Source organism: Microcaecilia unicolor, chromosome 11 (assembly GCF_901765095.1).
Source record: "Microcaecilia unicolor chromosome 11, aMicUni1.1, whole genome shotgun sequence".
Classification (NCBI taxonomy): Eukaryota; Metazoa; Chordata; class Amphibia; order Gymnophiona; family Siphonopidae; genus Microcaecilia; species Microcaecilia unicolor.
This window is the reverse complement of record NC_044041.1, coordinates 203494755-203521039: the sequence shown is the minus strand read 5'-3', so window position 1 is coordinate 203521039 and position 26285 is coordinate 203494755. Positions and strand designations below refer to the sequence as shown.

The following is a 26285-nucleotide window of genomic DNA, read 5'->3' as shown; positions in this document are numbered from 1 at the left end:
GTGAGGCAGTCGACTGTCTGCCTTCTGGAAGGAATACGGAATCTGTTGCCGCCAGCTATGGCACACCCTAGCCACCTCCATTGAGAGAACTTCTGAAATATCAGCAGAAAGCTGTGTTGAAATCACCCATTGAGACTAAGTTGGCTTGAAGGGAACCATAGAGATGGGGACCAAAGCAGAAAAGGAACCCCTGAAGTGGTCTGATACAGAATCAGGCCCAAGGGGGAATGTCCAAGAAAGAGAACCTTTTGTCTATAACTTGAACCTATTCCCAGATCCTGGACCTGGTAGGGGAAGTATAACCTGACTTGGGTTGGCACCTGTTGCTGATGAACAAAAGGAGGAAAGGATTTCCCAAGCCTATCTGAAACAGCACTCCCCGATAAGCCAAGATTTGTGCTGGAAACAACCGACTCTTGGCAACACTGATTACCAATCTGAAGGGCTGAAGACAAGTAGGTATCTTGGATGAAATTTGCAGTCTCTTGTCAGAGAGAGCCGCAAATCAGCCAGTTACAAGGTATGGATGAACCTGCAATCCATCCTCATGAAGGAAAGCTGCCATAACCCCCATGACCTTGCAAAAATGTCTTCGGCATAACATGGTCATAAATCACTAAGATCCCTCTGCAGCAAGGAGCACTGGGAATAAAAAAAAAAAAAAAAGAATGTTTCCTTGAGGTACAGGGAGGCTAGAAGCTCTCCCCACCAGGCAGAACTATTACACACTGCAAGGTTCCCATTGTGAAAAGTTGAACTGTAAACACCCTAGACTTGTGATGTCCAAACTCAGCTGGAAGCTACCTGGTTGGAACTACAAAGCAAAGGGAACAACTTCTCATTCCCCAATTGCAACTGGGGATAGACTTGACTGTGCTTGAAGGAAGAAACGTTAGCAAGGTGGCCCTACCCCACAGTGATTGAGCTTGGCATATGGACTCCCAAGAAAATTCTGTAGTGAAGTCCAGGTTGTAACCATGCAATAGAAAAACAGACATTTGAGCTGAGATAATCTTGGTCCACTCCTCCTGAAACCAGTACAGGAGTCCTGCCTGCAGAGTGAACTGAGACTCCATCATTGAAAGATGCAACAGGCATAGGTAGACCTGGAGTTGAAACAGAGCTCATTCTACCAGCAGACAGGTGGTTTGTTGTAGTGGAAGTGGATCCCATGAAAGTGGTTCTCCTGGCCCCACAAAACCTACGACAAAACCAAGAGGATTAAAAATCATCCTTAAACTTGGCCCTTGGCAATCTCAGATTTGGAAGTCCCTCAGGTCTTTACCAACTGTCCTAGATCTTCTCCAGTCCCAAGATTACTCCCAAAAGGCAGGCTGCCAAATGTGACTTGGAAGCAACATCAGTGGTCTGATGCCTAAGCCAGCACTAACTTCTTGCAGATAGGGACAAGAATTGGCTGGTGTGACTGTGCACTATAACTGCTACGCATTGGAGCTAACAAGTGCGGCTGAGAACCAGAGCCAGATGGCTTAGATATGGCTGTTGCACCATTGCGCACTACAGCTAGCAAGCTGCAGTGGGTAATGAAGCAGCACTCCTAGAGCTCTGTGCTTACTCTCAGCTGATTGCAACAACTATTAAGCTACCTCTACGCTTAAGTAGCTCCTGGACCACACTTCATGAAATTTAGGTACCCCATACCATGAAAAAATACCAAAGTACCATAGAAGCAATTAGAGGTACCGGGGTAGCTGAGGCTAGTATCAAGTGTGCAAAGTGAGAGAGAAGGGAAATCTTTAGTACAGTAGAGGCATCTCTACCAGAAGACTTTCAGATAGTCAGTACTTTCCAAGCTGCAGCTTAAGGCTCTCACTGCCACAGAACAGCTTCAGGGGTCTAATAGGTCTCTGACCTCACCCCTGGAAAGTTGCGGGAGACAAAGCTGTGGGAGAGCCGAGGGCTCCCACAGGAGTCTGCAAATGGCCCCAGGCCTCCTTTCTCAGAAGCCCTTAAAGACCAAGAAAATAGGAATGATCCACCCCAGTTTCCCAGTCACATCTCTGAAAAGCCTACATATAAAACTGACTGAATCGCAAGCAAATCAGGCTCCAGGGCTTCAGCATTACCATGTGGAGCGGCAAGAAAGATGGTGCCCTCAAGCGCACACCCAACAACTGCCCTGCGCCCACCAAAACGAGCTGGGAGGGAAGGGGCACACTGCTCCAGAGAGTTGGGCTGTACAGTGGATCTCCAGCACAGGAAACTGCAGCAGCCCAGTGGCTGTCACACTGGGAGCCGCTTTTGCTCTAGCCCACCGGCACAGATAAGATAATCACTATTCACCCCCTCGGGAACCGCTGTCGCATACCAAGTCGGTCCTCACACCATTCAGCCAGTACTACAAACCAGCATGAGCCTGCCACGCTGGACAAATCAGAGATTTTTTTTTTTTTTTTTTTTAACAGTGCTCAAACAGCTTCCCCCCCCCCCCCCTTTTTTTTTTTTTAAAGGCAGGAGAGGATGCCGGAGCGAAGAAGTCCCACAAATTCCAGTCAGGCAGAGAGGAGGTGTTGATGGGGAAGGGAGGGACCTGTCACCACCAGGAGGGCACCCAAGTCCCAGGACACCTCAGACCCCAGAAGCTCAAGTAGACCCAGGGGACCAGGCCAGGAGCCAATCAATCCAGAGCTGCACAGATATGACCATTCACCTGCTAGATAGAGAGAATACTGAAGTTACGGTGACTACACATGACCACATATAGCAAACCTCTGAAGTTCTATCTCCACCTACTGGTTGAGGGACATAACCCACAAGTCTCTGGATTGATCTGTGGGACGCTATGGAATTGGCAGTTGCAGCTTAAGCAAAAATTTTTAAAAGACCCACAAGTGGTACAAATGAAGTCCTTATCTAGACTTGACTAACTGAACTGATTTATGCCACTACATTAAAGACATATGTGCCATAAGTACACCCACAGCAGTGATCTCGAGGCTACAGTCCTGGTATTAGCTATTCAATTTCCATAAAGAAAGTAATAAACAGGGAAATTACCTATACTACACCAAGAGAATTGCAGTACTTTTAAAGCAACAGTGAGCTTTTATCTTTCTACTCCTAAAAATGACTTAGTGCTTAATCTACACCTTTTATTATTTTAAGCATACATATTCCACACACTGGGATTAGTAGTAGTACAAAGTGATAAAGGAGTTTTGTAATAGGAAATGTTATCTAAATAAATCACACCATGTCTAACAACAATTTTATTAAAATGCCTGCATTAACATTTTTATAAAAAATGTCTTCATTTCTTCCATATCAATACCACCACTTCTGGCTCCTGTTAACACAAGAAAGAACAAATTAGTCAAGGGAAGTTTACAGCCTGTGCCTGCCTGGTTTAACAAATACCTTGATAATGTATACAATTACATTTAACCTGCAGGAAAGCCAAGAAATTGAAATCACAATACTCCAATCTACTTTAATAGAAGCTCTTAAATATAAAAGTCAGAAACTGTTGCCATGTAATATTGCAGGACACCCCTGAGGCAAAACTGAAATTCTAACAAGCCTCCAAAGAATTCCTGTGGCACAGAATAAAGTACCAACTAGACAAAAAATTCAGACAAGTCAGAAAATAAAGAGAGACTAATGGGCTCACTTCCTACCTGCTGGGAGACTGAGAAAATACTGAGGCTAGGGTCACATGACCAGGGCTCCTATTGGCTCGCTAGAGTCAGAGTTTTTTTTCTCAGTCTCCAACCTGCTGGAAGGCGAGCACAACCCATCAGTCCAATCCTGGGCCGGTCTGGAGGGATGCTAAGGAAGGTGGTTTTGTCAACTTTAGAAATTAAGTATCCCTCCAAGTTTTTCCTACAAAGTTTCTATCCTTGGGCCCCCAAAATGAAACTATAAAAAAATGTTCCACAAGAGGAGGTATAAAGTGAAACATTTAAAAGGATTACATTTCTAACCAACAGCAATATTTATTAAAGCAGCAGGATGAAAACAACAGGGAAGACAAGGCATTGAAATTGCACCAGATGTGATATTACTTCACTTCTACCTTCATTCTCATGTGCTTACAGTAGGTTTAGTGCCTAATCTAGCAAAGCTCACTGCAAGCAGATTAACTCCAACTGTTTCTGTACCAAAATAAAATCTGAAAGTCAGGATGCTGCTTAACTTCAAATTACACTAACATCCAGATTAATCAAAACACAGACATACAGAGTTGGACATTTCAGCCAGGGTAAGGTATATGGGTGGGATCTCAACAGCACAGCTGCACGCCACCACTCACCACCTGTTCAGACTACTCCAAGCTCAGTGAGTGCATAGTTTGCTGAAGCAGGAATTTCACTGCTGCCAGTCAGTTGTTTGTAACAAGAGGACACTGCACCATTGCAGCTGGATGTGAACTTGTGTGATCAACTTATCCTGCCATCTACATAGATAATTCAGACTATAGAAAAGCAAGAAAGTGTGGGTAAGCTGACCAGAGTCAGCCAGTTAACTCCAAAGCTCAGGTCTGTATGAGAAGAGAGCTCATCAACTTGAAGGCAATTTTCTAGTTCACATCTGACCCGGGGACCTAGGAAAGCAAAGTCTGAGATTCAGTGCCATCAGATGATGTCATTCGAGTGGCCAAGATCCTTCATGTCTTTGGAAGAGACTCAGTTTAAAATTCCAGGGCTTCATTTTTCCACTCACCATACCAGCCATGGCTGGAGATGCTACAAGAGTCCCAGGCATTACTCAACTGTAATGACCACTGGTTGGACTCAGGCTCCAAATGTATCCAACACAAGGAAATCACTGGCTATAATCACTGCTGTAATGGTAGCACCACAGAAAGTTGTAAGACTAGGGAAAACATCAACAATCTGCAGGGTGAAATGTTAAATGCAGTTATGTTTACTCACTTTTGTAAAGAGGTCCAAAACATGCCATCCACATCAAAGTAGAGAGGAATCATTTACCCATTACAGCTGTAAAGAAATAAATTAGTAAAAATCATTGCAATAAAACAATGTACTTTGCATAGGGTGACAGACAAATTTGGCCTTGGAGCAGTAGGCCAACATGGATGTTCCCGCCAAGAAGTTTCTCATTGGATTCTAAAACTACCAGTGGTGGGGATGATAACCTCAACTTTGTAGCTGGATACATTTTTTTTTTTTTTTTTTTTACATGAAGCAGCTTCACTTAAGCCAAGAAGAGTAAAGGCTGACTAGCCTGCTCCTACTGCACACACACAATCTATACCCTGGAAAGCAGATTTGCTTACTTCTAGCTGGGGTTCTCCATAGACAGCAGGGGAATGAAGTCACATTCCATGGTGACATCACCAATGGACCTCTCCAACTTTTGGAATTCTGAGCTTGTACAGAGGTTTATATGCTGTCTCTTAACCCTTCCTCCAATCAACATAGTAATCCTTTGGAAATGTATTTATTTTTAAATTTTAAGGAGGGAATGGAGAGAGGGTCTGGCTACATTCTCCCACTGTCCCTGTTAGGAAGTAAGCAACTCCATTCGCTGCAGACAAGCAGGGGATAAAGACAAACTCCATGGCTATTCCACAGCCGAGAGCCACCCTATGTCTAATACTGAAATTGGTGACCCAAAAGTTAAAGGGGCCAAGTACTCATACTCAAACAAAACTGCTTGCAAAGGCTGCTTTGACTCAGAGTAGATGGATTCCTATCCATTCCAGAGTTTGAATTCCTGATGGAAGGTAGTCAGGTAAAAAGGGTAAGTTTGGAGACCAGTTTTGTAGGTAATGACAAGTTGACATGTTAGGTGTTTTGAACTTTTTTAAGGTCCTAGGCTGGCGTTAAGAGGAGGTTTTATATTCACGAGGCCTCTCATGGAACATGACTAGCAGGTTGGTGGTGATGATTTCCCCTGGACCTGATAAGTTGTGATGGCCACCAAGTGAATATGCACTGAAGACTTTTTGGGCCTCAGTGATAGGTGATAGTTAATATCTAACAGTTCTACTAAAAACTTTCCCATGGAATCTAAGATTTTATATTCTTTCCCTGAGTGGCCATACACTTCTTGGAAGTTTTGAACATCTTGGACCAGCTTCATCAGTACCTCAGTTCAAGAAGGATTTGAAAACTTTCCTTTATACTAGTGTTTATGATTGAGTTTATTACTGCAATACCTGCCGGATCCTTGTCTAACAAATGCTGCCCATCGCTTGTCATCCTCCCCCCACCTTTCAATTTCCTATCAGAAATATAGTTCTACCCTCTGTTCTCCTGACAACTCCCTCTTCTAATTTTTAGAACTGACTGGGCAGGAAATAAGTCACTGTAAAATAACTAATTTGATGGGGTTGGAGCAAAGCCACAGTCCCAATGTTACAGTCATGGACTCATATACAATCCCATTACAAGTAAACTACTTCCAGCATCACAGCTAAAGTAGATGGTCTCAGTTCTCCCTGGGGACACAGGCTCTATTGATAACATCCCCATGGAATGTGCCTGTATTCCCCCCCCCCCCCCCCCCCTGGTTGTCTGCAAAAGGCTGTTCTTGGCAGCAGTGAAGGACACTTGGCCCAGAAGAGCCTGTACCCTGGGAATCAGGCTGGAAGCACCACTTCAAACTTCAATCTTGCTACAAGACACATGCCACTGTCTGCTGGAAATTAATGCCACCTATGCACTTATAGGGGACGTAACTCTATAAGGCAGTGGTTCCCAAACCTGATCCTAGAGTCACCCTAGTCGGTCAGATTTTCAAGATACCCACAATGAATATTCATTGCAGATATCCTGAAAACCTGACTGGCCAGGGTGCTCCAGGTTTGGAAATCACTGCTATTAAGGAACTGCCTAGTCTTAGGCAGCAGTAACACACATGCATAAATACCTAGAAAACTGCCATTTAATGGCTTCTTATAGATCATTTATGAATAGTACTTTGCCAGTGCATATGTACAAGAGTGGAGAACACAAACGATAGTATTTCTGGCCAGCATCTAGGTAATGCTACTGAGAACTGCAGAACCTCAAGGCAGTCTGGGGAAGGAGTAGCAGATTATCTACATACTGGTCACAAATACCTGGCAAGGTCCCAAAAAAGTTCAATACATTTTATGCTGCTTATCCCAGAAATAAGCAGTGGATTTTCCCCAAGTCCATTTTAATAATGGTCCATGGACTTAATAGGAAGCCGTCCAGACCTTTTTTAAACCCCGCTAAGCTAACCGCCTTTACCACATTCTCTGGCAATGAATTCCAGAGTTTAATTACATGTTGAGTGAAAAAAAATGTTTTGTTTCATTTTAAATTTACTTTGTAACTTCATCGCATGCCCCCTTGTCCTAGTATTTTTGGAAACCGTAAAACTATTCATGTCAACCCATTCCACTCCACTCGTTTTATAGACCTCTATCATACCTCTCCTCAGCTGTCTTTTCTCCAAGCTGAAAAGCCCTAGTTGCTTCCTCTTAGGGAAGTCATCCCACCCCCTTTATCTTTTTCGTCGCCCTTCTCTGTACCTTTTCTAATTCCACTATATATTTTTTGAGATGCAGTGACCAGAATGAACACAATATTCGAGGTGCAGTCGCACCATGGACAGATACCTAACATTCTATTTGCTTTCTTAGTTGCTGCAGCACACTGGGTCAGACCAATGGTCCAGCTAGCCCAGTATTCTGTTTCCAACACTGGCCATGCAACATTCAATGCTACCAATCTCAGGGCATATACAGGTGCACTAAATAGCTTTCAGTCTCCCTCTGCTGTTAGGAGTACATATTACCCACTTGTCGGGAATGGTCTAGAGCAGACGATAAGGAAAGTCTTGACATTGCTGACATTCCTTTGGAGCTTTGTATCAGACTTCTACTTTTACAAATTTTACCATCAAAAACAGCTTGACTATATGAAGGTACTTCAAATATATTTCCATCATCTGTAATTCAGATACTTCAGTATATTAAGTTGTAACTTCTCCAAAACTGAGCAGGAATCACAAGCTGTGAGCAACATTTCACAGTACCACACGAATGCTTACCTTACATGGACAAACATTTGGCTTTCAACCAACACCCAGCCGCCTGACCTAAAGGATAACATTTTAAAATTAGTAAACTGCATAGAGGTAGTTATAATTGCTCTGTAAAAAGGCAATTCTTTTTTAAGAGCAGCTTAATATCACAATTTAATTATAGATTAATTAACGTGATGGGACTTGTTACAAATTTTAATTAAAAATAGGGGAGCAGATTTTAAGCTATTTGTGTAGAAAAATGCCAAGACTAATCACAATTAGACTTTAAATGAGGCAACATTATTCAAGTATTCATATTTGACTTGTGGCCAGACAGTATGCTAATGCAATGAACTATTCCTAAAAGAACTTGCACTGAAGTTGTACCTCAGTTAAGTTGGAAAAGGTTTTGACTATTCTATGACAAGATGAGCACTTCAACCCATGGAACATAATCCATGCTTTCTAAATGGATGAAGCTCATATGGATGGGGCAAATCCCCATTTGGACAACCTACTGTGGGAGTCCCACGGCATAGTCCATCTAACTGAACAATGCTCAAGGATTGCTTCTCCTGAAGAGCAGGGGCTTTAAGCTGTTTAACAACCCTCCCCCTACCGGCTTAGGTCAAGTGTAACTTCTAACTTTACCTCGGCAACCTAGCAAAAGCCAATATGTCCCCATCTATCCCACCTATATAAATTAAAAACAGGAGCTCATGGTGCAATTCTTTTAGTTGCATCGGTGCAACTGACATGCAGCTCCATTAACACAAAATATCACATCTTCGCATTATGGGAAAATCAACTGCAAAATAAAAATTCATTACAAAACTCCATGCTGGTCAATTACTTTAAGCAGCACCAGTATTCTGACTAGACTACACATTCTGGCATCACACTTCTGAATTGTTTTATGTATTAGCCAAAGTGTTCTATAAAAATTTAAGATTGCCAAAAATGGAACACAATGCAAGCACTTTAAAGTATTCTGGTTTCATATGCAGTTACTAGATAAGTTTGCTTTTCCAGGTTTTAACTTCAGTATTTCATATTGAGCACAGGTACCTTATTGATAAGGTATAAGATGAATCTAATTCCCATATGCCAACAGAACTGCTCCATAGTTTGTTACAATTCCCAACTACCTATTACACAGCACAACTAAAATTATATCTCTTGTGACAGCATGAACTGCTGGAGTTCAGGACTCTAGCAGACTAATGGTGACCCTACTCTATTACACTAAGCAGACGTACCCTACAGTACTGACTGTTCAAGTGTAATAGAACAAGTTCTTAGCAACCTGATGACAACACGTGATACCTGCAGAGCTGATCTAGAATTAGCTCAGAGGAACCCAGGGCAGGTTACCCTGTTTTCTTTTGTTAGAAGTACGATCACATTACAGCCCCATACCCAACCCCACTTGACTGTAAAAAGTAAGAAACATACCACTAAGTAACGATGAGTATGATCTCATACAGGTCTAAGACATGACATTCAACAAGCTGAAAGTGACTGCCATCTTCCCCCTTCCCATACATTCCCTTCCTTCACTAAATCAGGCAGCTTATGCATTAGCCAAGAGCCAGATCTAGTGTTGAAACTTATGAGCATCAGACAGTATAGCAGTAAGTCTGACAAGCAGCACGACGATACCAATCTCTAAACCTCAAGCCAGTTCATATTTGGATCCAGTTTAATACGCTCCTAACAAAATTCATTTTAGTACTCCTGTATCAAGCAGAAACTAGAAGTATAAGTGGAGGAACGTCATCAAGTAAAATGAACCATGCCAAATGGCTTTACTAATACTTGATGAGGTTATGTGCTGGTGAGCATCCCAACAGAGCAACCGTTGGTTGGTGCCAAGGTAGGGAATAAACTTGGGGAAGCAAGCCATACTTTGGTACAAATGTGTTCATAATCTCAGTAAAAAGTGCTATATTTGCAGACCCTTTTGTAAGTTCAGTATACATTGTTTCACCTCAAATTAAGACTTTACAAGTAGTAAATATTCTAGTCTATTGTATCACATGAAGGCAGTTTCCTATAGCAATGTTCAGGTGCAAAAAAGCACCCAAACTGCACTGTACAGCTTCCTCTAACCCTCCCCTTGCACGCCCATTGTACTAAAATATAAAGCCAAGCCCTCAATGTTACAATGGATGATATATTCAGTTTACATAAACTACCATCACACCTCATCCATAACGAGTACTGCATTGTAGTTCCATATTCAGAAGTGTGATGTCAGAATCACCACAGAATAAAATGACAATTCACCGAGTTATAGGATATTGCTTGGTACCTACCTGCATGCAGTCAGCACTGAGAATCTTGGAGCAAGCGGGATTACTACATCCGGGTCCTACTGTCCACTGCCATTTGTAGTACTACGTTCCTCACAGTTAAGCACTGTAGAATGCTGGCTAAAGTGCAGTTATGTAGCAGGCCTCTACATTTAGTGTGTAATTGCAGTCTCCTAGTGCTCCAGTAAAACAAATTTGCTGCCACAATTGGTTGCCAAGGATCTGAATGTTCTCTACCACAACATACCACAAGGAAAAGAGCAGCTCACAAAATGCATTACAATTTCTTCTGAATTGTAATAGTTACACTTCAAGGTACAAGATGCATCTAAAACATGGTATGGACATCACTGCAACCTTCTTCCTTGTAGAACAATTTATCAAGCAATCTAAAGGACTACAATTTTAACATTGTAGTACATTAAAACTCCCTACACCAGGAATGCAAACAGGGAGGGCCTGAAAAAAGCCAAAATGTCTCAAAATACTATTTGGCAATATTTATCAACAAAAGTGAGTCTCAGCAAGAGGCAATTTATATCTTCACTGCGTCACCTGTAAATATGCCATTTAAGAGGTCAAACGCTATTGATTACATTTCCTATTTCAGTTCCCTTTGTCAAAGTTTGCATTTCAAAAAGATATTGTACTAGTGCTGCCTCTTGACATCTAATTTGATCCAACTTTTCATGTAGACGTTTTGGTGCATAGGCATACTCCCTGGCAATTTAGAATTTCAGAAAAGCTGAAATTTAGGGCACATGCCGAGGACAGCTTAGTAAGGATTAGGCCATACAGCTCATGTTTATCCTAATACACAGCAAACTGACTTGCAGGTGGTCTTACTGGAGCAACAGCATTCTGCCCTTGTTGTGCTCTTCATTCACTGTTCTGATAAAAAGAAAAGTGGCCAGGAAATGCAATTCCCCAGACATTAACACATATGTACAGTGCCTGTCCTAAAAAGATTTCCCTATAGAGACGCAACAGGAAAAGCTTTGAGACAGAATGGCTAAGATGTTGGAAATCAAATCTCAACCCACAAATCCACCCCTTAAGAGATCTGCTCTGGGCAGTTTATTCCATGCATCTTTAACGGTTCAGTTATCAAGTAGGGTTTGACAATTTATGCAGTGCACCTTAACATACATGTGCTTAAATATGAAAGCTAGAGTCATTAAGGCTCAGGTTGCTGTTTATGGGTAAAAACATTATGGGACTGAATTATGTAAGTCAATGCTGCCCTCATCCCGAGCTAACCTAAAACCAGATACTTTTGCAAGATGCAGCCACCTACATTACTATTAATTCTGACAGAAGAACTAGTATCTGAGGCCCAGAATTTTAGTCAATGAGTAAACATGGGTTACACCACTCTCTAGTTTGCGTTTCAAATTACAATTGCATTCTAAAGCAGGTGGTTGAAGGAGACATGTATCTCCTGTTTAAACTGTCAATATGGCTATTTAAATCATGAAACGTTCTGCCACTCATTCAGAAGGAAACTGCCCAAGAAAAGCAGATTTAACTTTGTCTACGTATACATGGGTGTCTTATGTTTAATATTAAAACACTTGTTTGATCTGGAACTCTTCCCTTCCCCATATATTATATATTTAATTCTTTTGTAGACATGTATTTCTATATTCCTTGAGATCTGCTCTGTTCCCATTATAGATTAAACTGGCAGGTACATATTAACTGTTGAATCTGCAATATTCGGGGGGGGGGGGGGGGGGTTATTTTTAAGGCAGAAACCCATTTTTCACATTGAGACTCTGCAACAGTACGCTTAACATGCATGTGCAGAATCACCAAGTCTAGGGCCAAAGCTCACCCACCCCAAGGTCTAATTGTTATTGCCATTTCAGCAGAAATGAAGTACTTCTAAAGGCAAACATACAATGACTTAAGTTGATCTGATGAAAATGCACCATTATAAAATGTACAGTTTTGCCACTGTGTGCTTACCTTAACAGGTGTACTTAACATATCACGTGTGCCTCTTGGCCATCTTCCCATATTCATCTGCCCATTGTTTGAGAGGTCAGAGGAAAACTCCATTTTCACTTGCCAGTTTGGCAGTGAAATATGGGTCTAGTATGTTTTCTTGATACTAGAATTTTGTTCTCATTAACAAACTAAGGAGACTAACACCGTATTTGGAGGATAGACGACAGACCTACTAAAGTCCAATCAGTTGGTGTGGTAGGTCAAAGGTTTCCAAAGTGTGAACACAATCTGACCATACACAGTACTAACACCCCTACCTTTTCCCAGCACTTTAGGTGTCAGTGTTAAAAAAGCAACCTAAATCCCACTGCTGCAAAAGAGAAGAGGAGGAACATTTAAGGACACACATTACAAGTGCCAAGTTTCCTTCAACTTCACATAGAATTATGCAGTAGTGTTTCTCTGCCACAAAATGTCCTAAGTCTTAGCTGCCAGACTAATGTGAAACAGCTCGTTTACTGTAGAATACAAAACAGCTATATGATCATAAAATTTGACTGCTTGTATGATCAATTTTCACATCAATAGTCCTGCCAAAAATATTTAGTGAGGGGGAGAGTACCCAATCTCCAGACAAGGAGCACGCATTCTAGAAGAAATTAAATGTTTGGGTCCATTTGAATTATGTGAATATAATTTCACGCTTCTGAGGCCATATCAGGTTGCATGACTTGTTTTGCATTCTACAGAGAAGCAATTTCAACTGCCTTTATTCTGGGTATTCAAAAGCATAGACAGATTTGGACACTAAGGACTTCAGCAAAAATCAAGCAGCTTTGCTGAAGTAGGTCCAATTCAGATTAAAAAGAATCACTTTAGGAAACATATGGATTATCCAGCCCAACTAAGAAGACTTCCCCCAACACAGTTTCCACATTTAACAATCCTTTTATTTAGAAGTTGCTTAACTCATTACAGGGGGAATAGCATTAAAAGTGAATTAAAAGAAAATAGCTTCCACTTCAAAGGTCTGCAGATGCTCACATGTACAAAGAAAAGAAAGGAAACACCCAGCCTGAAATAGCTTGCAGTTTCTGTGGCCAGGTGGCTATGACATCCATATTTATTGAAAACTGCCACACGTTTCATACTGTAACGTTTGAATTACTTGCAAATGGCTTCCATTTGCTTCCTGCTGTACTTTCTATATCCTGTGCCTAACAAGTGGCTACAAGCAGCCAGTTTAGCAGTACAAGGTTGTATGCTCTAGAGGATGTCACCAATATTCAGCGACTGGACCTTGGCCTCAATGTAGAACTGATGCTAAGATTTGGATACTGTTTAAAAGGTGCTACTGCCTAACCTAATATTAGGATCATGACTGAAAAAAAAAAAAAAAAAAAAAACTAGCTTCTATTAAAGCTCAGCAATGTACACAATGTAATGGAGATTTCAATGGCACAAAGTACACTGCCAAAAGAGAATATACACAAAAAAACGGCTATAGCTTTGTAAGACTGCAGTACACAACCTAATGCTCCCAACAGACCACGTACAAATGTTAGGCTAAGTATCTAAACATCCATAAAAATGTAAGAATTAAAAAGGTGGCTGTTAAAAGGCTGGAATGAATTTAGAGGAATGTTTAAAATCTGGGCTTTTTGTTTGGACCTTCATATTCTTCTCTCCCTCTCCCATATCCTCCGCCTGCTCCCACACTTGCAGGACCAGGTCCTGATCCAATTCCCCTAGAACCTGGAGTAGTACTTGCAGGCCCTGCACTTCCCTGCCCAAAGCGTTCATTACGCTATTGGAACACAATCAGTTCGTTACAGGTAGTTGATGTCCGTGTGTGTAAAATATGTATTTTTTAGAAGGTTCCGCAGTCAACGTTCGTCGATACAACCACCATTGAGCCGATCCACAGGTACCAGGAACATAGAAAGGAAAAAAGGGTAATTTAATAATTAGTTTAGTATAATACATGCCTTTTGGTATGATCCCACTTCAGCTACTCATATCTGTTTCAAAGGACAGATTTTCCCTGTAATGCTATAATTAAAGCATTAGTTCAGATATTAACACCCTGTTACAAAACAGCATTTCTTGCCACTGACAACAGCTCTCGGCCTACTGTGTGTGCAGTCGATCAGATCTTAAAAATGTTTTAAAATCCCACAGGTGATTAACTGTCAAAACAGCTCTCATGCAATTTCTCAGACTCCAACCCTTATGCTGTATGGCAGCAAAAGCATATTCATAAGCAGTACTTCAACCAATGGGCTTAATCAAATATGTAATATAAAATGAACAACCGTATTGTTTCTAACACCCAAGCTATTAGAAACTGGGTTTTCTGAAGAGAGCTATTAACAGAGGCACCATCTCACCCCTTTTACTCTACCCCCCCCCCCCCTCAACATCTGATCTCTTCTTACCTCTCCTCCCAGTTATGGCGCTACCCTTTTGTTGAGCCTTAAGCATCTGCAAATGATCAAGGCCCCATACCAAACAAAAAAGGAGAGATCCAGTCATTGAAGGAGAGCAATGCCTGTTACTGCTAATTCCCGGGGGGGGGGGGGGGGGGGGGCGGGCCTATTATTTGAGTACTATTGGTTTTGCATTGTCATCCATACGAGAGTCCACCTTCTGTTACCTTGGCCACAAACTTTGGAGAACACCTATGGCCCTTCCTTTTTACCTTAGCTTTTGATTCCTCCTCCCAGTAGCTCCTTTTCCCTGTCTCCTTGCTCCCCCACCCCGCCCTCCCTCTGTCTTGATGCTCCTATTTTGCCCCGACACCAGCTGCTTTCGAGGTTTTTCATTTTGGGGGTTGTAAACCACTTAGCTGCCTGCATAGGCTTAATCTGCGGTACACCAAAACCCTGAAATCTAAATTTGGCTTGTAAGAATCAGTGGGGGTGGACCATTAGAAACAATACGGTACATTAGTAGTAGAAACTATATTGGATGAAAAAAAAAAGGGGGGATGGACAATTGAAGCAACTGCTGAACAACGCAAAGAATATAGCACTGGATGAATATGAAATGTCATGGTAATTTACAAATTATGGCACCATGTAAGGATTCATTCAATAGATAAAATTAGAATCTTCAGAAGATTAAAGACTGATGTGATATTTATCCTTGGATGTGACATTTTGATGCTATTAAAAGAAAATAACTTGTAAATTAGAAGGTATCAGATTAGTACAGAAAATTCAAGTGAGAGAACTATCCCTAACCCGAGAGATCTTTCTAAGGAAATCTGAGGGCTCACTAATGCATATTCATTGTGGATATCCTGAAAACATGACTGGCTGGGTGTGTCCCAAGGACTGGGTTGAGGAATGACTATCCTAAAATATCAGTAAGCTGTATGCTTCTAAAAGAAACTTCTCTCAACCACACTGCATCCACCAGGGGTCAGTGTTGGAACTTTTTTCCTAATTTGATGAACTCTGAATTGGAGGCTAGTCAAACCTTATATTTGAGACATGTCATATGTTGGTTAATTTACAGTACTGGATTGTTTTCTCTTTGGAAGAACTAGTGTAAGAATTTTCCCTCATACCAAAAATCAGCAATGTCATGATACTGCAACGGAGGCTTCTCTAGCCCCATCTGAAGATTTTTTATTTTTTTGGAAAAAACTGACTTTATATAAACACAAGAACACTAGGATGAAACATGCTCAATTCATCTGATGTCCATTTAAAATTTATCATGCACTGTCATGATGATATTTTTTGGATATCTTGATCACATTTTGCAAATATCACAAACCAGAAGAACAAAAATTTACTATTTAACAGCTTTCACCCACTGGAGAAATATCCCCACGACACTCACCTTTCCAGAGTATGAAAGTTACATTCATCTCTACCCAATTTTAAAAGCTCAAGCTATAGATTTGATAAGCAGATGTTTTAGTAAGAGGTTATCCAAGATATTTTATAGAGGGGGATTACAAAACAATCAAGATCAGCTCAGAATTGTTTCAATACAAAATTACCATAATTTATGGGCTCAAAAATATTGGTTAAATAGTAGTTAACCTAAAACTATATACAACTGGGTGAGAGTGTAGCACAGAACAGAATAAAACAGGCACAGGAGGGTGGAATTGGATTCTAGACTTCAAATACTGCAGAACAGCCTGTCCAAACAGACTATCACGTATCCTACTCAAGGCAGTAGTGTAATGTGAATAGGTGGACTGAAGACCGTGTTGCAGCCTTGCTAATTTCTTCAATGGAGGCCGATCTCGTGGGCTACCAACACTGCCATGGCTCCTACTTTGTGAGCCTTGACACGTCCCTCAAGAGTTGACCCAGCCTGTGCATAAGTGAATGAAATGTAATCTGCCAGCCAATTGGAGATTATGTTTCCGATGGCAACCCCCATCTTGTTGGGATCAAATGAAACAAAAAGCTGGGTGGTCTGTAAAGTCTGCTCCAAGAAAAAGGCCAATGCTTGCCTGCCGTCCAAAATGTGCAGTGCGCTCTCACCAGGATGGGCATGAGGTTTGGGAAAGAACGTTGGAACAATGATCAACTGGTTCAGTTGGAACTCAGACAACCTTAGGCAGGAATTTAATGTGCATGCAGAGAACTAGTAGTAACTAATATCATGAAATTTAGTATAAAGTGGATTCATCACTAGGGCCTGAAGCTCACTAACCCTGCAAACTGAACAGCCACCAAAAACAGGACCTTCCACGTCAAGTACTTCAGATGACATGAATCCAGCAGCTCAAAAGCTTTCATCAGATGGTTGAGGAGAATGTACCATGACACAGATACACTGGTTTGACAGGGGGCTTTGTCAGAAGCAAACCTCTCAAGCTGTCCAGAGATGGGCGAGCCTACCCTTTACACAGCAATAAACACTTGGGTGAATCCTTACAGAGTTGGTCTTGAGACCAGAATCAGAAAGGTGTAGAAGGTTTAACAGGGGGCTTTGTCAGAACTCTAGTGTTACTCAGATAACTTCCACTAGGCTCCCGAGGTTTGCCACCACTGGGCAGTTCTCATATGAAGACGTGCCATGGATGTGACATGGACGGTGGAAGCTATTGGCTTGACAACCTCAACATCTTCTGAGCTGTGACCTGCAGCTCAGACCTGAATGGCATGAGCAACAAGAGTATCCACCCTCGGCACAGGGAGAAAAGTCTGTGCCTGCTGCCTGTCTAGTAAGGCTCTATGAACTCCAATTGCTGAACGGGATGGAGATGGAACTTGGGTAAGTTAAAAAAAAAAAAAAAAAACCCCGATAGCACTAGCACCCGAAAAGTTCTCTGCATGGACTCCTGAGCCCCATCCTTCGACATGCTCTTCACCAGCCAATCGTCCAGATAGGGAACACATGGACTGCGTAGCAATGCTGCAACTACTGCAAGACACTTGGTGAAAATCCCAGGAGCCAACACAAAGCCAAAAGGCAACATGTGGTACTGGAAGTTATGCAAGTGTAAGCATCCTTCAAGCCCACAGAGCATAGCTCATCGGGTTCCTGAATGATGGGGAGAAGGGTGCCCAGGGAAGCCATTCTGAACTTTTATTTGACCAGGCATTTGTTCAGGGGCACATCCCCCCCCCCCTCTCCGTTTTCTTGGGCACATGGAAGTACCTGAAATAGAATCCCAAGCCCTTCTTCCCCTGATAGAGCAGGCTCAACCGCATGAATCTTCAAAACAGCGGAGAATTCCTCTGCAAAGAACCTGCTTGCACAGAGAGCTGAAGTGAGACACTCGTGCTGGGTAATTTGGTGAACAGACACCAACACAAGACATAACTGAGATGGACTATTTGGAGAACCCACCGGTTGAGGTTACAAGGGATCACCTTGCCTGGGGGGGAAAAAAAATTCGATCTCTCCCCCCCCCCCCCCCCCAACCGGCAGATCATCCAGGACACATCCCTCCATAAAAAAAGATCTTTTGTCATGTCTATTGGATTTATCAACAGAAGATGTGAGGACACTGCGCATGCTCAAAAAACAACAAAAAAAACCCAAACCTATTTTTAGCAGTTTAAGCTCCACATCGGGTGATGTGGATGACCATCCACATACAAGAATATGGCCTGCTTGTCCTCAGAAAAACTATATCTACCCAACTTACTTTATATATTTTTTTTTTAAAACACCATAAATTGGAACACAACTCTCCAAAGAATCATGTACCAAATGACTGCTGTGGAGGAAACAGCCAACTGAATAAAAGGGAACACATTTGGATTTTCTCATTAGGTTCTACACAATCTGGAAGACTGAATTTGGAAACAATGTCTGATATTAGTAAAGCTCGTTTTTAATTCCTCTAGATATGCTAGAACGATAGATGTCATTAACAAATGATTAATGCCATTTCTGTGTTTTTTTTAAATGAAAAATGGAGCACAGGTTGAGGACCTATTGACAGAGATGATTTTTCAGATATAAACTATTTGTCCCTGAAGCAGAGCTTGAAACATGAATTAAAGTTGGAGAATGTTACATATTTTGATATGGACTGTATTTATAGTTGGAATTTAAAGACCAATTATTTTGCCCATTGTTTTAAAGATAGTAAATATTCTCTATTATGAAGGTCCTAGATTAAATATAGATGTAACCATTCAGAATAAAGGACAGAGCCTAAGAAATTGGAAACGAGAGCTGTTTTGAAGGAGTCTGATCTAGGCATCAAAATTTGTTCGCCTATCTAAGCATAGCCATGTCTGAGTTGACTAAGCCCAACATCAGTCAACAGAATGTACAGCTGTACATATGGACTGAAGACCAGAATCACAGTACACTTGCCCACCTAAATGAGCTACAGTAGAGAAGACCTTTCTATAGCATTCTCACTGCCATTTTGTATACAACAGAGACTTCCACATTTATACCACATTACTGAACACCAGATTCTTTGAAGAATCTGTCTATTAGGAAAATTAAAGACTAAGGCTCTAAAGCTATAAGCCTTAGAGTACTAGTCAAAAACCTACCTTCAAATACAAACTGTACATTAAACAAACTTGTCTATCTGGTAAATGAAATGATGCATGTATAGAACAGATTGTAAAGAGAATGTATTCATAGGTCAACTATAAAGTTCTTCAGAATGAAATTCAATAGTTATTGTTAATATCTTAAATTCTCAGAGGCACAAAGTTTTGACACCTTTGAACTCGAGCCTCAATACTTCCCTTTGAATTCAGCAGATTATAAAAAATTCATTTTAGTAAAAGAATTCCATAGCTTGACTGATTCACTCCTATTCCAATAGGAAGAGATTATCTTGTTTCATCAGGCACTGGCTTCTCTAGAGATGCCCACAACCTGACTGCTGGAAACTCTCATCAGGAGGGCTCATCTCAGAGGCTATAAGTACTACCTTAGTAGCACCAACAATGAGATAAGTAGAGCTAGCTACAATTATACACTGACCCCCTCTGCTGTGAAAGTGATTCTACTGTAGGAGACAACCCTCAAATTGATAATTAGTGAAGCTATTCATGTTGAAAATCAAGCCCCAAACTAATTATCTCACTTTTCAGAGTATTTAGCTAGCATGTCAGAATGTGGACAGGCTATATAAGCCTGTCCCAAGATATATAGAACATGTGGCAAATGTAGATGTTATGTTATGAATACTGCTTTCCAGGGATAGGAAGCCAAATATCAGAAGTCTACCTTTAAGTACTATTACAACTTTCTGGCACCACCATATCCCAAATTATGGCAGTCTTTGCTATAAAAAAAAAAGAATCAACTCTATGGTATGTTTTCTTAACCTGTAAAACTCAATTTATTAGAAAAAAAAAAAATATGAGAGCCAATTCACTCGAGATACACATTAAGGAATCTTTTACTGGTCTACTTTGAGCAACATCCAGAATTTCAACACACACTGCTACGTACATGTAAACACACCTTGATGGCTTCTTGAAACGTTAATATACTGATTTATTGGTACTTCCAAAGGATCAACTATACTGATTTTTACACTGCTGAAGTAAAAAAGTACCATTTACTTATTTGGACACTTAAATACTCAAAATTCATAGGTTTACAATTTAGCACTTCAAAGATTTTTAGTGGCATATGACCCCCATCTTGTTGATAGCTGGTTTTCCAGATTTGAAATTACTCGACTACTACACAAATCAGTAAGGATCTGAGCTCAATTATTTAATTCAACTGTTAGACCCATCAGCCTTACCCCAATACATGAGGGAACTGCAAAAGAACCACATCAACACTGAAGTCCTGTTCCTGCAGCCACAGATAGCCCTATTCACAGAAGTCCACTTCTGGATTTCAGTATAGTCATATACCCTTCACAGCAGCTTGTGCTTTTGGGAAATACTATAAACAATTCTTTATAGTATCAAACAAGTCATCTTCCCTATTATTATATACATGTGTGAAATGAACAGTTTAAGGGGATAGTTAGGTAGCAAAAACATGTATCACTAAGGAACATCCAAAACTAGTAATTAGGATATGCACTTATATGGCCAATATATTTATTGAGGAAGATGCAGATTTAAAATCTGGCCCCGTGTTAGAATGCCTGAAACTCTTGAGTCTCGAGCGGTTCTCAATAGAACATTCTTTAAACAAAAGGTACTACAAAGTATTCCTACCATGTATGACCATTTTTATTCATTGTTTTCCATTTAGCTTTAAAAAAAAAAAAAAAGTGTACCTAGCAAAGCCTCAAGACCACAAGCATACCTGAATATCCTCTTAACTGGTACAATTCACACTTATAGCTCAAGATCAAGGCTTGGTGCATCCAAGGAAAGGTCAATATCTACTAATAAGGACAAGGATGCTCTCCAATACACAGAACAGACCAAGGAGCAACAGTTTGCTCAGCAGTCATCAAAAGGAACCTTAGCTTAGTGCAAGTCAATCTTCCACTAAACCAGTTTTGTTATATTTCTTTATGGAGAGCAAATACTTGAAACATTATGCTTTGAAAATATGAGCACCATTGAGCTTGTGATTTAAATGGCTGTGGAGTTCACATAAAACTATCAGAAAATAGAAGCAGATTTTCAAGTCCGAATGAAGGAAAATCCAGAAGGAATTCCCTTTTGGTCAGGATGGCATGTAAAAGAGCTAGATCCAAAGAGACATTGAAGCACTTATTCTCAAAGCCCTCTTCTGCCTTCTACATGTGGTGAAACCCTCCTTGTAGAGGTGGCTACCTGTGGGCAGACTTAAGCATGCAACACTTCTGATGATATCTGAATACGATATCTGGACTAAAATGCCAGAATTGCAATCTTTGGTGCATCCTTTATTAGAGTGCTATGAGGAAAGATGCTTTAAAGTATACCAGTGGTTTGCTATAGCATAAATATATGCTACACCATTCAAAAGCATCATGTAAATATCCATGTTCATATTGGTTTTCATGTTACCATTCAGTACTTCAATGCATAGTAGCAGCTTAGACCAGACAACCTCCATTTCAGATACAGACAAGAAAGCTTCCCAAAACAGGAAGTGATGCTATCTAGAAAGTTGGATAAACTAAGGCACAATGAGACTTAATTTGTCATGCAAACCCTCCAAGCATTAGCTCTAACCACCATACTTTTAGTTCTTATGCTATAGTAGCAGCTTCTGGACCCACCTCCCCCATGTAGAGTACAAAAGCATGACTGTCCAAACAAACCAAATACATACGAATAGAACTCAGGACTGAACTGACATTTAAGGATTCACATGCTAAACTATAGCTCAATCCCTCCAACAACCATATACTACATTACAGCAAGTTTGTGAAATGTACACAAAGAATATTCTAACAGCATAAGTTTCTGTAAAGCCTGGCTTAATCTTAAGAACTAAAAATTTATTTTCAGGTAGGAGTGTCCTTATACCTTAGTTTTTAAGGACAGGTCTCTGGAACCTGTTTGGGATCCCTGATTTATTACTCAACTCAGTAAAAACCAGATAGAATCCATCAGGTAGGGAGAACCATTCAAGAAAAATTCTGGGTGGGTGTAATCCAGATATCCTCTGGATACGTTACCATGTCACTCCCCATCATGGCTGCACCAATTGCTCCCTGCCCCACTCCAGGGCTGTTTTCATAGCTTATTCCACTTGCTGCTGTTGCTGTCCCTGCTCCCAGAGGTGGATATTTCTGGCTTCCAGTACTATAGGGATCTAGAAAGAGGGAGGCATAAAGTTTATGCACATGAAAGTTCCAATTTTTGGAAAACAAACATTTTAAGAGCTGCAAAATTTGTTACCTCCCATACTCATGGAACTGCCACCCATTCTCATGTCCCTCTGAAAATAAAGAATTCAGTTGTTACATGGCACATCCAAACCATCATATTCAATCGTATGTCACAAAGCTATCATATACTGAAACATTCTGTGATTTATATATATGCATGCACCCACAAAGCCCCATTGTAAATGCAGACAACCTGGCAATATCAAGTAGAAAAAGGTTTGCTGATAATTTCCTACATGCATTTCAGAAAAGGCTCTACGTGTTATGTGAGACGGGAGCACCAATTTAACAACAGTTAACATCAATGGAAGCAACAAAGTATCGGCACAAACACATCCAATGCCTTTACGAGAAAGTTTATATAGGACAAACTATACCCACCATAAAACAAACAGCACACCTGAGCTGCTTACATACTAGGAGAAAGCGAAGATACATACCTGTGGCAGGTATTCTCCGAGAAGCGTCCACGGCAGCCCAGGAAACGGCAAATTTTTTCAGAGCAAAAATAAAAAAATGTTTTGCCAGAGCCTTCTGGAGTGCAAACCGTGCATGCGCGGACGACTTCCCGCTCACTTTAATCAAAAAGCAAATAAACAACTCCAAAGGGGAGGTGGGCAGGTTTGTGAGGACAATCAGCCTGCTGTCCTCTGAGAATACCTGCTACAGGTATGTATCTTCGCTTTCTCCGAGGACAAGCAGGCTGCTTGTTCTCACATGTGGGGTATCCCTAGCAACCAGGCTCACTCAAAACAATGACATTGGTCAATTGGGCCTTGCAGCAGCGAGGACAGAACAGAGATTGACCTGAAACCATAAACAACTAACAGAATGCAGCCTGGAACAGAACAAAAATGGGTCTAGGTGGGTGGAGTTGGATTCTAAACCCCGGACAGATTCTGCAGCACCAACTGCCCAAACAGACTGTCGCGTCGGGTATCCTGCTGAAGGCAGTAGTGAGATGTGAACGTGTGGACTGAAGACCACGTTGCAGCCCTGCAAATCTCCTCACTGGAGGCTAAGTGAGCCACTGACGCAGCCACGGCTCTAACATTGTGAGCCGTGACATGGCCCTCCAGAGTCAGCCCATCTTGGGCGTAAGTGAAGGAAATGCAATCTGCTAGCCAATTCCAGTTGTGCGTTTTCCGATGGCGACTCCCCTCCTGTTGGGATCAAAAGAAAAACAACTGGGCAGACTGTCTAAAGGGCTTTGTCCGCTCCACGTAAAAGGCCAATGCTCTCTTGTAGCCCAAAGTGTGCAAACTGCTTTCGCCAGTTAAGATTTTATCTGTTACATTTGCATCCCACATTTCCCCACCTATTTGCAGGCTCAATGTGGCTTACATAGTAGCGTAGAGGCATTCGCCAGTCCAGTAAAGAAACAAATACAGGTGGTATTATGGTTGAATAAGGAACATATGTTTCAGTTACAATGGGAATCAAGGAGAGGAAAAATTATTTAGTGCCCAGTACAAGCTTTGGTTATGTTGTGTTGCAGAGAGCAGGCATTTATGTTGGGTCGTCGGAGTATGCCTTTTTGAACAGGTACCTGAAGTTTAGGTGGTCGTAGGTTGTCTTCACAACTTTTGGCAGTGCGTTCCAAAATTGTGTGCTTGTATAGAAGCTGGACGCATAAGTTTTGTACTTAATTTTTTTTTTTTTTGCAGTTTGGATAGTGGAGGTTTAGGTATGTTCAAGATGATCTGGTTATGTTTCTGAGTGGTTAGGTCTATAAGTTCTGTCATATATCCTGGGACTTGGCCATAGATAATTTTGTGGACCAGGGTGCAGATTTTGAAAGTAATATGTTCTTTGATTGATAGCCAATGCAGTTTTCCCACAGAGGGGCTTGGCACTGTCGAATCGCAATTTGCCAAATATTAGTCTGGCTGCTGTATTCTGAGCGGTCTGGAGTTTCTTTGTAAGTTGTTCTTTGCATCCAGTGCAAATTCCGTTGCAATAGTCTGCGAGACTTAGCACCATTGATTGTTTTAGGCTACGAAATATTTCTCTCAGGAAGAAAGGTTTTAAGCGTTTAAGTTACCACATTTTCTTTGTTGTGGAGTTCACTTGGCTCTCGAGAGTGAGGATGCGGTCGATTGTCATGCCGAGTATTTTCAGGCTGTTTGAAATAGGGAGGGTGTGTTCTGGGGTGATTAAGGTTGTTGGTTTGTATGTATTGTGTTGAGATGAGAGGATGAGAATGTGTTTTTTCGGTATTCAGTTTCAATTGAAAGGAGTTTGCCCATGAATCCATGGTATTCAAGCAGAGTTTAATTTCGTTGTTGATTTCTGTTAGATCATGTCTGAAGGGAAGGTAAATTGTGACATCTACGTAGATGAACGGGTTGCGGCCTTGCTTTGATAATGCCTTGGCTAGTGGATCATCATTATGTTGAAGAGTATTGGTGATAGTGGTGATCCTTGAGGTACTCCGCAGTCTGCTTTCCGTGGTGGTGATATGTTTGATTTTGATTTTACTTGGTATGTTCTGGTGGTTAGGAAACCATTGATCCAGTTGAGTATGTTTCCTCCGATTCCAAAATAGACTAGGAGTCTCAGTAGTATTTTGTGGTTTACCATGCCGAATGCGCGCAACATGTCAAATTGTAGGAGAAGTATACTTTTACCTATGGCTATTTCCCGCTTGAATATGGCCAGGAGTGACTAGTACAGATTCGGTGCTATGGAGGGGGCGGAAACCCTATTGTGATTCGTGGAGTATTGAGAACTTGTCCAAGTAGTCTGTAATCTGTTTGGTCACCATGCTCGCCATCAATTTAATTGCTAGTGGTATAGATGCAACTGGGCGGTAGTTGGTAATTTCGGTTGCTTTTTTCTTAGTATCTTTTGGGATTGGGGTGAGTAGGATGTTGCTGTGTTCCTCAGGGAAAAGACCTTGTTGGAGCATGTAGTTAAGGTGGGATGTGAGGTCATAAGTACATAAGTAATGCCATACTGGGAAAAGACCAAGGGTCCATCGAGCCCAGCATCTTGTCCACGACAGCGGCCAATCCAGGCCAAGGGCACCTGGCAAGCTTCCCAAACGAATAAACATTCTATACATGTTATTCCTTGGATTTTGGATTTTTCCAAGTCCGTTTAGTAGCAGTTTATGGACTTGTCCTTTAGGAAACCGTCCAACCCCTTTTTAAACTCTGCTAAGCTAACTGCCTTCACCACATTTTCCGGCAATGAATTCCAGAGTTTAATTACACGTTGGGTGAAGAAACATTTTCTCCGATTTGTTTTAAATTTACTACACTGTAGTTTAATCGCATGCCCCCTAGTCCTAGTATTTTTGGAAAGCGTGAACAGACGCTTCACATCCACCTGTTCCACTCCACTCATTATTTTATATACCTCTATCATGTCTCCCCTCAGCCGTCTCTTCTCCAAGCTGAATAGCCCTAGCCTCCTTAGTCTTTCTTCATAGGGAAGTCGTCCCACCCCCGCTATCATTTTAGTCGCCCTTCGCTGCACCTTTTCCAATTCTACTATATCTTTCTTGAGATGCGACGACCAGAATTGAACACAATACTCAAGGTGCGGTCGCACCATGGAGTGATACAACGGCATTATAACATCCTCACACCTGTTTTCCATACCTTTCCTAATACCCAACATTCTATTCGCTTTCCTAGCCGCAGCAGCACACTGAGCAGAAGGTTTCAGTGTGTTATCGACGAAGACACCCAGATCCCTTTCTTGGTCCGTAACTCCTAACGTGGATCCTTGCATGACGTACCTATAATTCGGGTTCTTTTTTCCCACAT

At 41.3% G+C, this 26285-nt stretch overlaps 1 protein-coding gene across 3 annotated transcripts in view; it reads right to left on the bottom strand.

Moving 5' to 3' along the window:
* Positions 1-3217: 3217 nt before the first annotated feature.
* SFPQ (splicing factor proline and glutamine rich) overlaps positions 3218-26285 on the bottom strand; it is a 49112-nt gene continuing 26044 nt past the window's right edge. Inside the window, exons 8-12 of one of the 3 annotated variants that reach the window (XM_030220169.1) lie at positions 22520-22559; positions 22297-22433; positions 8011-14061; positions 4896-4961; positions 3218-3307 (exon numbers count right to left, since the gene is read on the bottom strand). In XM_030220169.1, coding sequence (XP_030076029.1) covers positions 13900-14061; positions 22297-22433; positions 22520-22559 — 339 coding nt within the window. In that variant the 3' untranslated portion in view covers positions 3218-3307; positions 4896-4961; positions 8011-13899. Of the gene's footprint in view, positions 3308-4895; positions 4962-8010; positions 14062-18643; positions 22434-22519; positions 22560-26285 lie in introns of those variants that run through there. The other 2 variants (XM_030220171.1, XM_030220170.1) reach the window with 2 other exon arrangements.